Source organism: Pichia membranifaciens (genome assembly GCF_001661235.1).
Source record: "Pichia membranifaciens NRRL Y-2026 unplaced genomic scaffold PICMEscaffold_7, whole genome shotgun sequence".
NCBI lineage: Eukaryota > Fungi > Ascomycota > Pichiomycetes > Pichiales > Pichiaceae > Pichia > Pichia membranifaciens.
In genome coordinates, this window is record NW_017566988.1 from 151,692 (window position 1) to 163,789 (window position 12,098).

The window sequence follows — 12,098 nt, forward strand, 5'->3', positions numbered from 1 at the left end:
TTACATCTTTATTTACTTTTGACAATGGAGTCTTCATAACGATGAAGAGCAGCATTGAGCGCTTCAACCAAAGGCGTGAGCATCTGGTTTTCGATTTGCCTTTCTTTCAAGTCTTTACACCTGGCCAACTGTGCCTCTACTCGTGATAGACACTTCTTGACAGAAAAGTAGTATTTTCTTAACTTTATCAAGTCCGATTTGAAATTAGGATCCGTTGTCGGAGTGGAAGCTGCAGTTCTATTGAACTGTGTCCAAAACTGCCTTAAAAACTCAATAGAGGTAGCATGTGTGAGTTTCACGCTTTCGATCTTGCCGCTATCAAGATTGATTTTGATCCCAATGTCATAATCAGTGTTTTCTTTTGTGAGAGAATTGTTAGCAGCCGAAGTAGTCGCAGCCGAAGAAGGTAAACCCAAAAGCTCTTTCAAATTAGAGTTCCATGATTGCTGTGATTGTTTGGAATTCTGCTTCACAATGTTGTTGATGTCTCTATAAGCTTCACTTTGCTTTTTCCCGTCTTGTTTCATGTTCCGATATACACATGTAAGATCGAACTCGACGGTGAACTCATCTTTCAACTTTTTAATGATATCGTCGTACTCACACGATTCGGGGTTCAAGTTCGACTGGTTCATGACTTTGGTGAGTAGTTCGGAGGGCACAATATTGGAAGAAATGTTAGAGGTCTGGGTATACTTGAGTTCGTTGTATTCAACCTCATCAGTCTCATCAAGGTCATTCAATTCGAGCTCTTTTTCAAACTCGAGATCCAAATCTTCGACGGGTGCCTCTTCGGTTATGTCTGACATCAACCTTCTACTCAAACGGTTCATCGTACGCAATATGCCCACCAATTCTGGATCCTGATCATCCTTCATGGTGATATCAGGCCTGTTACCTCGCAGCTCCGGATCATCTTCCTTATTACCTTCGAGATCTAGACACTTAGATACTGCTGAATCGACTTCGTTGAACAACTTGACCTTTTTCTTCTTCACCATTTGCTCACTAGCTCCTGCCTTCCTCTTCTTTTTCTGTGCTCTAGAGGATGAAGAAGCATGGGACGGCAACTCCTGTGCCTTTTCCTCGTGCAACAAGTGATCTCCCACCTCCTCCTCATTCACATCCTCTTCTCCATCGTAGTCTGGATCAAAGTACAAGTATTTGTCCAACGTGACATCGCCTCGGTCGTACAAATTCACCTTCTCACCTCTCAACTTTCTGAACAATTTACTACTGAAAAATCTAGACCAGAACTCTCCTTCGGACATCCTTGGCACGGTATCGTCATATGCTTTTCGAACAATTGGATACTGCTTGAAGATCTCCTTGATCTTGTCTCTTGTGACATTCACATTCACTTCATTGTCACTTGATGCAACGGGTTTGATTGTGCTTAGAACATTGTAGGGTCCTTTCTTCTGGTTGTTCTGAATGGCAAACGATCGAAGCAAATGTACTCTGCTTTTCCAAAACTCTTCCGCCTCCATGCCTTCCTTGATGACCGCCTCCGTAAATGTCCGCATCAACTTCACGTTATCTCTCAAAAGCCTCTGCTGTAACGCCAAGTTTTTCATCAACTTCTTGCTGTTCAAAAGGTCTGCCAAAAACTCATCATTTTTCACCCCATCATCCGGTACATCGGGGCTGCCCGACGCTTGTGCCGCCTTCACACCGTCTGCCCCATTCGCTGGAGCAACTGATCCGGAGTCCTGATTAGCTTTTGCTGCATCTATCTCTTTCTCTTTTTCCACCGATATCGACGTCTTCTTCCTTGCGATGATCTGTTGGATCGACGTCTTCACCGTATCCATAACCTTTCTGCTGTTGAACCCAAACAGCATCTCCTTGCCGCTGTCTAACCCGATCTTCAGTATCATCTTGTCAATATGGGCCGGAGTGGCCTGCAAAAAGCTCACTGTGTCCAACGGCAACTCAACTAAGTTGGTAGTTGCATTGGAATCTGCACATCTCCAAATCAGCATCGCAGGAAAAGTGTCTTCCGTGATGGTCAACATTCCCGCCCTTCTTTTGTGCGTTGCTTGTCCTTGTACACGTGCCATCGCAAGAGTTCCTACGTATGCCTGTGTATCTGCCCCGTCTCTGTGTTTTCACCGTAGCTGTACTGTAAGTCCTGGCCTGCCCAAAAACTCCGGATACATGCTCTTCTGCCTATTTTATCGTTTCCTGGAGGCAGAGAGGCACGGAAGACGGGAAAACGTGAAGTTTGCTTGCCGCACGTTTTGCTCACCAGATGAAATTTGAGTCGGCCCAGCTTAGGGAAGCTGACGGTAGAGGCCGGAGAATGGTTAGTAACAGCCAAGTACAGATAGAGGAGGAGCCACTGACATAGACTGCAACAATGCTTAGAGTGCTCAGACCCTTTGCAACAGCCGCCTTGGCGAAGAGCCAAATGGGCATCCACGCCCGGCGTGCGTTTTCCGTGTCCCTAACTTGGAAGGCCATCCAGCGCAAGCACAACTACGAGACAGAGGCCACCATCACGATCGACCCTGTCACAGGGAAGAAGCTGTTCAAGAAGCCAATGACGATCAATACGGAGCTCCCGGACGACCCCCGTCCCCAGCAGAGAATGCAGGCCATTTTGACGTTTTTGGTCTTTGCGGCCGGTATGACGGTGGCCTGTCTTGGGATCTTCAACTACGAGAAAGTGTCTTCGCCAATAATGAACGCCACCATGTACTTCTTGAGACGTAGTGAGCACGCGAGAGAACTTCTTGGCAGCAAAATCACCTACGACGGGTTGTTTCCATGGATCTACGGTGAGGTCAACACCATGAAAGGTATGGTGGACTGCACCACGAGCATCTGCGGGGATAAGAGCTCTGCGTTGATGGTTTTGAAGGCCGAGAAGAAGGCCGATGACAAGTTTACTATCATACAGTGGTTGCTTATTGGTGAGAACGGCGAAGTTGTCGACTTGACCAACGATGCCAGTGTCGACTTGTTTTTTTAGAACAACGACATCCGGCCGCTGTTTTACACTGTCCTGTACATATATCTATTTATAGCAAGAGTGTGTTTGCTCACATGTCGTTTCTAAACAACGGGAATTATTTCATAAATGTATCTATGTTTCTAAGGCATAAAGTTGAAATGCAAGAGTACCAGTAAACAAAAAAGAAAGTGGAAGTAGGATGAATGAAAGGTCATATATAAAAGAAAGAAAGAAAGAAAGAAGGGAAGAAAAACAAACAGATGGTAGAAAAATCTGTTTAAGTAGTGAAATAGTAAATATGATAGGGTGGAAAATAAATAGTTTGTGAAGAATGAGTGTAAATTCAAGGCCGGAAGTGAAAGATGTTTCTAGGATGACAGGTTTGGATAATTTTGAATACAGGCGACGACATGAGGAAAGGTGGCAGGAGATCCTGCAGGATCAAGCGATATGGGGAGGAGGAAGCAAAACCTATCGCCCAAGGGAGAGGTCACTTCTTCCTGTACTTGTCGAGCCACTCTTTCCTCTTGATATTATAGTTTTCCTCCGCTGTATCCTTACCGTCGAGTATGATTCTGCTCTCTGCAGAGTTGATTCTTCTGTGCATGTTCTTTCTGAGTGGGGAGCTTTCTAGGGCAGAGTTGTGGTTGGAGGTGTCATCGGCGTCGCTCTGATCTATGGAATCCATCGCGTGGTCGAAGAGGTTGGAGGCGGTGTCTTTCACATGGTCCGCATCATGTGCACTGCTAGAGGTTGGGTGGTCGAACGTGGTGGTGCTGTCCTCTCTCTCGAGTCTCTCACTGACCCTTGTACGTGCTGGCGGGGTGTCGAAAGGGGAGACCTCGGCCGTGGAGGATTGGCTCGGGGAGTGGAAGAGCTGTTGCTGCTGCTGTTGCTGCTGCTGCTGCTGGCTCCGATGTGTCTTTGAAAAATCATGCGAGTTCACGGAGGAGGCCACGTTGGGCACGCTGGACTTGCGTAGAGGGGTTTCGCCGGGATTAAAGGAGGTGATTCGGGACCGGGGATAGAAAGGAGAGTCCTCCTGGAGCATCTTGTAAAATTCTGTGCCGGAGTGGTTGGAATTTCGGGCAAAGGAGTTGCCGCCCTTCATTGGGGTGTTTGGGGCATTCACCGCGGAGTCCTGACCATCGAAGGAGCCAGAAGCCCTCTGCTCGAGACCGGAACCGGGCAACACGGGTATCACGGACTCGTAGTAGACCTTGTAGTTGTTGTCGTTGTCGACTGGGGTGTGGCCACGAAGGTCGCTGTACGCCCTGCTGCCACTCGGGTTTGAGTTTGTGCTCAAGTCTCTGTGGGTGTCCTCCAGCGGCGTGGCTATGTTGCTGTTGCTGTTGCTGTTGCTGTTGCTGTTGCTGTTGCTGGTTGTGCCTGTGTGGATAGGTCTCGGCGGAGCGGGCTCTCTCTGATTCTTTGGGACAATGCGCAGCCCCATGATCTTGGACTCCTTGCGGATGGAGTAGCGGCCGTTCTTGATCAGAACACCGCTGCCTGCCACACCGCTGTCAACGCCGCTGTCGCCGGTGACGGCCCTCTGGCCTCCGTCGGCCACTAGCTCGTCCGTGGAGAAGTCCTTTACATGGCTCTCCTTCGGGGTATCGATCATGTGATCCAGGTCGAGGTCGTTCACCTCGTCGTAGTCGTCGATCCCGTTGTGCTGCTTGAGGTCCGCCTTGTACTTCAGTTTCTGGCGATACCAGAAGATCACGAAGACCACGACGAACACGAATGTCGGCACGCCGATCGCCATTCCAACGGCCAACCCGGTGGTGCTGTACATGCTGTTCTAGGAAAGTGAGTGTGGGGTGGGTGGGTGTGGATGCAAGGCGGAGTGCTGGTGCTGCTCGTAAGTCTGCTCGTGCTGGTACTGATGACTGCGTCTGCTCTTCTCCCTGCTCCCAAGTCGCCTTGCGTCAGTCCAGCCTTTCCTCTCTCTTTTGCTCAGCTCTTGATCTGGCCTGCACCGTCAACAAAGACCTTCCCCCGTCTAGACGAGCACGCAAAAAAAACACGCAGCTCGGCCAGACGCCCCGACACGCTCGGCGCCATGTTTCGGATGGCGTGCTGTTGATCTGCAGAAAGGTTGGGTTAGACAGCTATATACATGTACAGGGGTTTGGAGAGGCTAGGCAGCTCGGCGCTGCTGGCGTCGGACCCACTTGTGGCCCCGCTTGACGACCCGGTCGAGCTCTCGGGCGAAGGTCGTGTAACCCAGTCTCTCGCAGAGCATGAGTAGGGACTTGAGATGGTACCGGGTCCACACGAAGCGGTTCTGCGAGCTGAGAACAAGCTTATAGGCGTCGCCGGCGTCGCCTGTGTGGGTGAGCACGCTGAGCATGAGGCGGGCGAACTTGAAGTCGGCGGCGTCCTGGTCCGGGACGGAGAGGGCCTGAAAAGCAGTGCTCCGGCGATACCGACCCCTCTCGGTCCAGATGCGCTGGGCAAAAGAGAGACAGGCCTGGTGACGGGCGGTGTGCATGCACAGGTTGTACAGTCTGTCTGTACGGAGGACACGGCCGGCGGGCAAGACGGAGTGCGGCACGGCGACGGCTCTGGCTGCGGTGTCGTCATTGACGGCGGCGGCATCGGCGTCGGCATCGGCGTCAACGTCAACGTCCCCCTCACGGGGCTCCTCGATGGTCACGCTCTCCTCTCCGTCTCCGTCAAACACCGTCAAACGGTCGAACTCCCGCTCGAAGGTTTCCATTGCAGCGTACCGCCCGACGACGTAGAGATACGCCTCGATCACCGCCTCGCCGAGGTATGCCTTCCCGCCGACACCCTCTCCTACCTCCTGGCTCCGCTGCACAAGGTACTTCCACAACGCACGGGCTTCGCCTAGCATCAGCTTCGGGTCGGAGCCGTCGAAGTCTACCATCGGCAGCAGAGGTGGTGCCTGCTCGTGGAAGTTGAAGTTCGTCAGCTCAAGCACCTTCATCCGGATGGCTCTCACCCGGCTGTCCCGGAGACCCACAGGGACGTGGCTGGTCCCATTCCGGGCCAGCTCGACAATGTCTCCAACCCGGTAGTATGTGTTGAAGAGCCACTTGGTGCACTTGGCGTGCGGCAGCTGGATCCGGCCCTGCAGCTTTGTGTTGGTCTCGCAGATGTTCATCCAGATCCCCCGCACAAAGGGCAAGTCGCCGTCGACATACGCAAGGTACATCATAATCTCCATCACCTGGCTGTCGACTGCGTAGCCGTTCTCGTAGTAGTCAATGATAAACCCCCAGCCCTGGTCAACCATCCCCCGACGGGCGCCGCAGCCCTTGGCAAGCGCAAGCAAAGCGTCCGGCTCTAGCTTGACCTCCTTATCGAGCATCTCGTTGTATACGGCGATTCCGTGCTCGATGTTGTTGTGCAGAGTGTCTAGAAGAATCATCGACGTGTAAGTCCGTGGCGACGGCGATGTCGCCATCGAGAGAAACTTCATAGTGTCAAAGGTCTCTTTCGCTAGATCGTAGTCGTCGAGACGCATGTACATCTGCATGATCGACGTGTAGATCACGGGCGACGTCTTCATCGGGTTCTTTGAGTCGGGAAGCTTATCCAGCTCAGCAATGTACTCTCTGACCTTGCCCACGTCCGAAAGTCTCGCATAGTGGTTGAGCAAGATGGCCTTGGTTGTAGCGTTCGCAACAACCTTACTTCCTCCATCGCTTGTATCATTCGAGGACAGATCAATATCCTGAAGGAGAACCTCCACAAGCAGCTTTCCCTTCTCATTTGGAAGAAGGTTACATAGGGCCAACAAGTCGTTCATCACATGAACGTTCCCCCACAACACACCGCTCATCAGGGCTAACTCGTGTAGTTTTTCGACCAACGGCTCCTTCTGTTTCCTTGGTATCGTGGCCACAAGCTGGTGGAAATCGTATCCGGTAAAGTCAGCCTGCGAGGCCAGTTCGGAACCAGACAGTGGATCACATATGCTGCTCGATAGTAGTGCATCAATGACAGGCTCCCACGTGGCCGTCTGTTCCTGCGTGATGTTCGAAAGCACTTCCGGCGTGAGCACTGATGTCACCGACTCCGGCAGAGGCACATAAGCCTTCGGCACCGGGAAGAGAGAAAGAAGCTCCTTCTCATCGTTGAGGTCTATAACCGTGTTGTCTTCTTCTCGGCTTCCCGTCTTTTCAAGGCTTTCAGGCTCAGCTTCACTCTGATTGTTATGTACAAGATCTGTTTCTTCAGTTGGCAGGGCCGGACGAGACGAGCCATCCTCCCCTGCAGCAGTAGATCCAAAGATCCCCAATGCTTTAAACACATCGTCAATGTCCTTCTCATCCACCACTGGATCGGCCTTGTCGTTTCCTCCGGCAATGCCCACACTCGTCTCCCTCGTGACGTCTTTTCGTGTCATCTCATTCTCCTTCTCCTTGATTGAGTCTTGCACTTGTCTCGTTAGCCCCTCCAAAGCTTTCAGTTGCTGCGCAAGTTTGGAGCTCTCTCGCAAAAGGTTCTCCTCTTCCGTAGACGTCGAAGGCGACTGCATATGTCGGCGTCTTGGTTTCGTGTTTGTGTTTGTCGGCCTTCCCGTGGTAATCGTCGTGTGCAGACGTAAATTTGTCATTTGTGCGTCAGGTAGCACACATCGCACGGCATGTCGACCGTTTCCGGCCATCAGTCGGCGGAGCATCTTGCCTTATGTTTGGTTGTCAAAATCTGCAGCCTTTTAATGCAATGATTTCTTTCTTCCTACTCCGTTTAATCGACTTTTGTTTCTTTCCGTCTCTGGAAGTTCTAAAAATTTTCATGTAGAGAAAAACCGGAGAAAAAAAATGTCTCGAAAATGCAAAAATAACTTATTTTTCTATCTCTATAAAGACGACATGAGAAATGTCCGGGGAAAGGGAACAAATGTTACAGAATAGCTTAGGACAGAAGGTACATCAGCATGACGATGGCGAGGTCATTGATTATATGGACAGAATGGCAGAAATGCCAGGATGGGAGGTCGTGTGCGTTCATTTTATAAGTGTGTAGTAGCTCAAAGCACGTCCAAAAAACTTCTCTTGACTTTCTTCGCCATCACCGAGGTAAACGTGGGCCTTTGAATGGAATATCACCTGTAGATTGTTCCATCCAAAATGATACTCGCGTATTACGCAGATGACAATGGCGACGAAGACTCGGACACCACGTCCGCCACCCAAGGCCCAGAACACTATCAGCGACTCAATGCACTTGGTCACGTAGAAATCGTCGAGGTCGAGGATGAGATCGAGACCGGTTGGAACGGACAAAATGGAGTAGTCGTCCTTGAACTCCTTGAAAAGCTTCAGTACATACTGTTTTGAGAGGAGCTTGGCGAAGGTTTCTTTGAATTTAACTGTGAAGATGGCAGCGTGCAGCCAGTAGATGATGTCACGGACCTGCGGGGTGGAGTAGCCTGATCTGAGCAGCGTCAATGCGATACGGGCAAACCGGGGCAAAAGAGTTTGGATTGGCAGAGCAGGGATTTTCGGGAGTTTGCTGACGTCAACGTCCTTTAATGACGTCGGACGCGTAAGCGGTTGCAGAATCGTTTGCAGAGATGACATTTCGTCATGTGTTGGCTTTGTGGGGACAGATTCTAAGAGTGTGTGGATGTCAAGCTTTTCCAAGTTTTCGTCGAAGCTATCGTCCGAAGACGCTTGCTTTTGATATGGAGGAGACAACAAGACGCCCTCTCCGAGCTTGTAAGACACCATCTTACGGAAAAGCTTAAATTTTGTGCTTCTACTCACTTCCGTGATGAGGATGTATTTGCGGACTTCGTTGCAGTTTGCCGACGTTAATGAATTCTTTTCTGATAAGTAATTCAACCTCGCATTAGCAATCGTTCTCTCGTGCTGCAGTTTAATCTGCTGTCTGGATTGCTTCAACGCTTCCTTGCTCGTTCTTTCGATCATTTTCTTGAATTCTTTCTCGTGCCGATGCAGCTCAGTCTGGTCCTTGGGTGGGATCCATGATGGTCTGGTGACGGAGAGCTTGGATAGCTTTTCCGCTGAAGCCATCGACAAATCGTCGAGAGCAGAGGTCAGTCCCGGTGCTGCCGTCGTCGGAGTTGACTGCTGTTTTCGTCTCCTTAACTCTTCCTCAGCATGGGTATGAGACGAAAACTCGTAGAAGGTTGATATCTGCTGTGCTGTTGGAGAGAGGGTGCTGTATGATGGATTTTTCATCAACGAGGGGCTTTCGAACTTCATACCTGGTCCCGTTGTCGGGGTTCTCGGAAGGTCTGAGGTAGACGCAGCAGTGATGGCAGTGATGGCAGCAGATGTAGTGGTGGCAGAAGGGGGTGCAGTCATCGAGCTCAAAGTCGGGGTAGGAGTAGAAGCGGTAGAGGACGAAGTTGGGGGCGGAATTGCTTCGGAGGGGCTAGTAAAGGCTGTCATGGAGTCCGACAACTTACCCGGAAGAGGGGAAGGCTGGATGATAAGGTTAGATTCCGATTCGTTCCATGCTTTCCGAAGAGCTTCCGAGGACTCTAATGCATTCCCGTTCTGAAACAGACGAAGAGACGCCGTGGAGGCGATGGGGACGTTGTACATCAGGATGTCGTTATCAGTATCATCGAATGTGTCGTTGTCGTCATCATACAGCTTGTCCTTTTGCTTTTTGGTGAGCTGCTGGCAGCTGCGACGGGACGGAAGCCTCGTGGTTGTGTATGAGTGAAGGTTGTGATGACTTCGTCTCGACTGGGCCAGGTACGGTGAGCTTGTGTTGGACCGCGATTGGAGCAGAGTCGGGGAGGTGACGCTAGATGAAGGCATTGATGGAGAGTGCAACGACGGTGTTGATCTAAACCTTTGTGACATTGCCGAGGCTCTGATTATTTGCTGTGGGTTATTATGGTGCTGTTGCTTTTGTTGCTGTTGCTGTTGCTGTTGCTGTTGTTGCTGTTGCTGTTGCTGTTGCTGCTGTTGCTGCTGCTGCTGTTTCTGATGGTTGAATGACGAGCGCCGAAGAGTGGACGACGAGAGAGAGACGTCGATCCGCAAATCGTTCTTGTCACCTCCACTAGTGTTTGCGTTGGTGCTTGCGTTTGATCCGCCGTCTATGACAATTTCCGACAGGGTCGAATCGCTGACTATGGAGACATCGCCGTCCATGTCGTCTAGACTGGTTGCGCCAGGAACCAACGTCTGCACTCGAGGCAGCTCAGGACTGTGCTGCAGCTGTTGTTGCTGGCCACGGCTGCCGACCCGGTTCTTTCCCGTGCTCATCTGCTTACTGTCCCCTGTGTCGATCACGGAAATGCCAAACCCTCGGGACAACGACGCCACCCGCTTCTTCTCGGTTATGGGCATTCTTGCGGTCGGGTTTCGAATAAATAGCTTGTCAACGACAACTGTATACAATGACTTCGACCCGATGGGCCGGAAAGCCTGCTAGCTACACCTTTTCCACGACACTCTTCACCACCGTGTACTCCTCCACGCCAAAAACACTCCCTTCGCGGCCGAAGCCTGAACATCTGACACCGCCGAACGGGAGGGCAGCCTCACTGATGAGGCCGCTGTTGAGGCCTACCATACCGACGGCAAGCTCCTCCGAGGCTGTCCGACACTCGGTGACATCATCACTGAAGACATACCCGGCAAGCCCGACATCATCTCGGTTGCGGTTGGCCTGGGCGACGACGGAAGCCATCGAGCCCGTGTACCGGATAAGGGATGCCACGGGACCAAAGATCTCTGTCTCGTAAATCTCCATTTCCGGGGTGACGTCGCCAAGGACAGTCAACTCGTAGAATGTTGGCCCGAGGTCCGGTCTCTTGTTACCTCCGAGGAGGACAGTGGCGCCCTTGGCAACGGCGTCGGAGACAAGCCCGGACACCTTGTCGAGAGCACGTTGGTGGACCAGCGGACCGTGGGTTGTGGTCGGGTCCATGCCCGGCCCAAGCTGCACCGTGGAGCTGAGCTTGTCGAGCAAGAGCCTTACAAAGTCGTCGTAGATGGCGTCGGCAACGTAGACACGATTCACGCAAACACACGTCTGGCCACTGCTTCTGAACTTGGCGGCAATCATTCCGTCGACGGCCTTCTCGATATCCTTAGTCTTTGCACTGACAATGAAGGGCGAGTTACCGCCGAGCTCCATCGACACTTTCTTGACCGTGTCAGCACTCTGCTGCAACAACAGCTTGCCGACTCGGGTGCTTCCGGTGAAGCTGATTTTCTTGAGCTCCGCCGCTTCGCAAAAACGCCTGCCAAAATCCGGAGTACGGGCCTCTTCGACAGGCACAATGTTCACAACACCGGAGGGAAGATCTATGTCTTGACATAGCTTGGCAAACGCCAGTGCTGTCAATGGAGTGTCTGAAGCAGGCTTTATCACCGTTGTGCACCCGGCGGCCAAGGCGGCGCCCAACTTTCTCGTGATCATCGCCAAGGGGAAGTTCCACGGAGTCAAAATACCCACAGGGCCGACAGGGAGTCTGTAAGCCGAGATTCTCTTGCTTGGGTCTGCAGATCCGATCAACAACCCGTTAATTCGGGGAGCTTCTTCAGCAAACCACTCCATGAAACTGGCGCCATATTTCACCTCCCCAAGCGAGTCGGCCAGCGGTTTTCCGTTTTCCAACGAGATCAGTCGGGCCAAGTCGTCTGCGTTTGCCAGGATGGCGTCGTTAAGCTTCCGCAAAAGCGTGCTTCTCCATCTCGGAGTAGTCTTCTTGAACCGATCAAAGGCATCTTGCGAGTTTTCAAAAGCAACAGACAACTGGCTTTCTGTCGTTGCCATCACTTTTGTCAACTCCGACCCATCATATGGGTTGGTAACCCCGAAGAGGGGCCCGTTATCGGCACTGAACTCGCCGCCAATAAACGGAATCGTCTGCACTAGCTCCTGCTTCTTCACCGCCGCAAGGGTCTGTACCACATTTTGGCTCTGGGTAGAATATAATCTTCTTAACATTGTTCTGCTGCTGTTTTATGTTTTCCAATGCCTCTGCTTCAATTGCAACTGCTCAAATATAAGTATCATTTCTTCTTCTCCGTCCCCCTCTTCTCCCGGAGCACAATGGGAAATTTCGGAACTCTTGAAGATTCTAAAGACTCGCTTACGTAATGCGAAACATGTTTTACTAACTATATTCCAAATTAATGATTAAGTGTCTAAATATCCAAGTATT

At 51.4% G+C, this 12,098-nt stretch overlaps 6 protein-coding genes across 6 annotated transcripts; 1 reads left to right on the top strand and 5 right to left on the bottom strand.

Moving 5' to 3' along the window:
- Positions 1 to 8: 8 nt before the first annotated feature.
- Positions 9 to 2,063, bottom strand: PICMEDRAFT_60504 (hypothetical protein; the record flags this gene model as incomplete). The annotated part of the gene is made up of 1 exon (XM_019163441.1): positions 9 to 2,063. One exon carries the CDS (start codon positions 2,061 to 2,063, stop codon positions 9 to 11), a length of 2,055 nt encoding a protein of 684 aa, XP_019015470.1.
- Positions 2,064 to 2,545: 482 nt separating this feature from the next.
- Positions 2,546 to 2,977, top strand: PICMEDRAFT_37266 (hypothetical protein; the record flags this gene model as incomplete). The annotated part of the gene is made up of 1 exon (XM_019163069.1): positions 2,546 to 2,977. One exon carries the CDS (start codon positions 2,546 to 2,548, stop codon positions 2,975 to 2,977), a length of 432 nt encoding a protein of 143 aa, XP_019015471.1.
- Positions 2,978 to 3,449: 472 nt separating this feature from the next.
- PICMEDRAFT_13564 (hypothetical protein) lies at positions 3,450 to 4,757 on the bottom strand (the record flags this gene model as incomplete). Its single annotated transcript, XM_019160079.1, has 1 exon — positions 3,450 to 4,757. One exon carries the CDS (start codon positions 4,755 to 4,757, stop codon positions 3,450 to 3,452), a length of 1,308 nt encoding a protein of 435 aa, XP_019015472.1.
- A 345-nt stretch (positions 4,758 to 5,102) lies between these two features.
- On the bottom strand, positions 5,103 to 7,616 carry PICMEDRAFT_13565 (hypothetical protein; the record flags this gene model as incomplete). The annotated part of the gene is made up of 1 exon (XM_019160080.1): positions 5,103 to 7,616. One exon carries the CDS (start codon positions 7,614 to 7,616, stop codon positions 5,103 to 5,105), a length of 2,514 nt encoding a protein of 837 aa, XP_019015473.1.
- Positions 7,617 to 7,944: 328 nt separating this feature from the next.
- Positions 7,945 to 10,272, bottom strand: PICMEDRAFT_74607 (hypothetical protein; the record flags this gene model as incomplete). Its single annotated transcript, XM_019164817.1, has 1 exon — positions 7,945 to 10,272. The coding sequence occupies one exon, from the start codon at positions 10,270 to 10,272 to the stop codon at positions 7,945 to 7,947; it is 2,328 nt and encodes a 775-aa protein (XP_019015474.1).
- Positions 10,273 to 10,357: 85 nt separating this feature from the next.
- On the bottom strand, positions 10,358 to 11,881 carry PICMEDRAFT_37171 (hypothetical protein; the record flags this gene model as incomplete). The annotated part of the gene is made up of 1 exon (XM_019163063.1): positions 10,358 to 11,881. The coding sequence occupies one exon, from the start codon at positions 11,879 to 11,881 to the stop codon at positions 10,358 to 10,360; it is 1,524 nt and encodes a 507-aa protein (XP_019015475.1).
- Between the last annotated feature and the right edge of the window lie 217 nt (positions 11,882 to 12,098).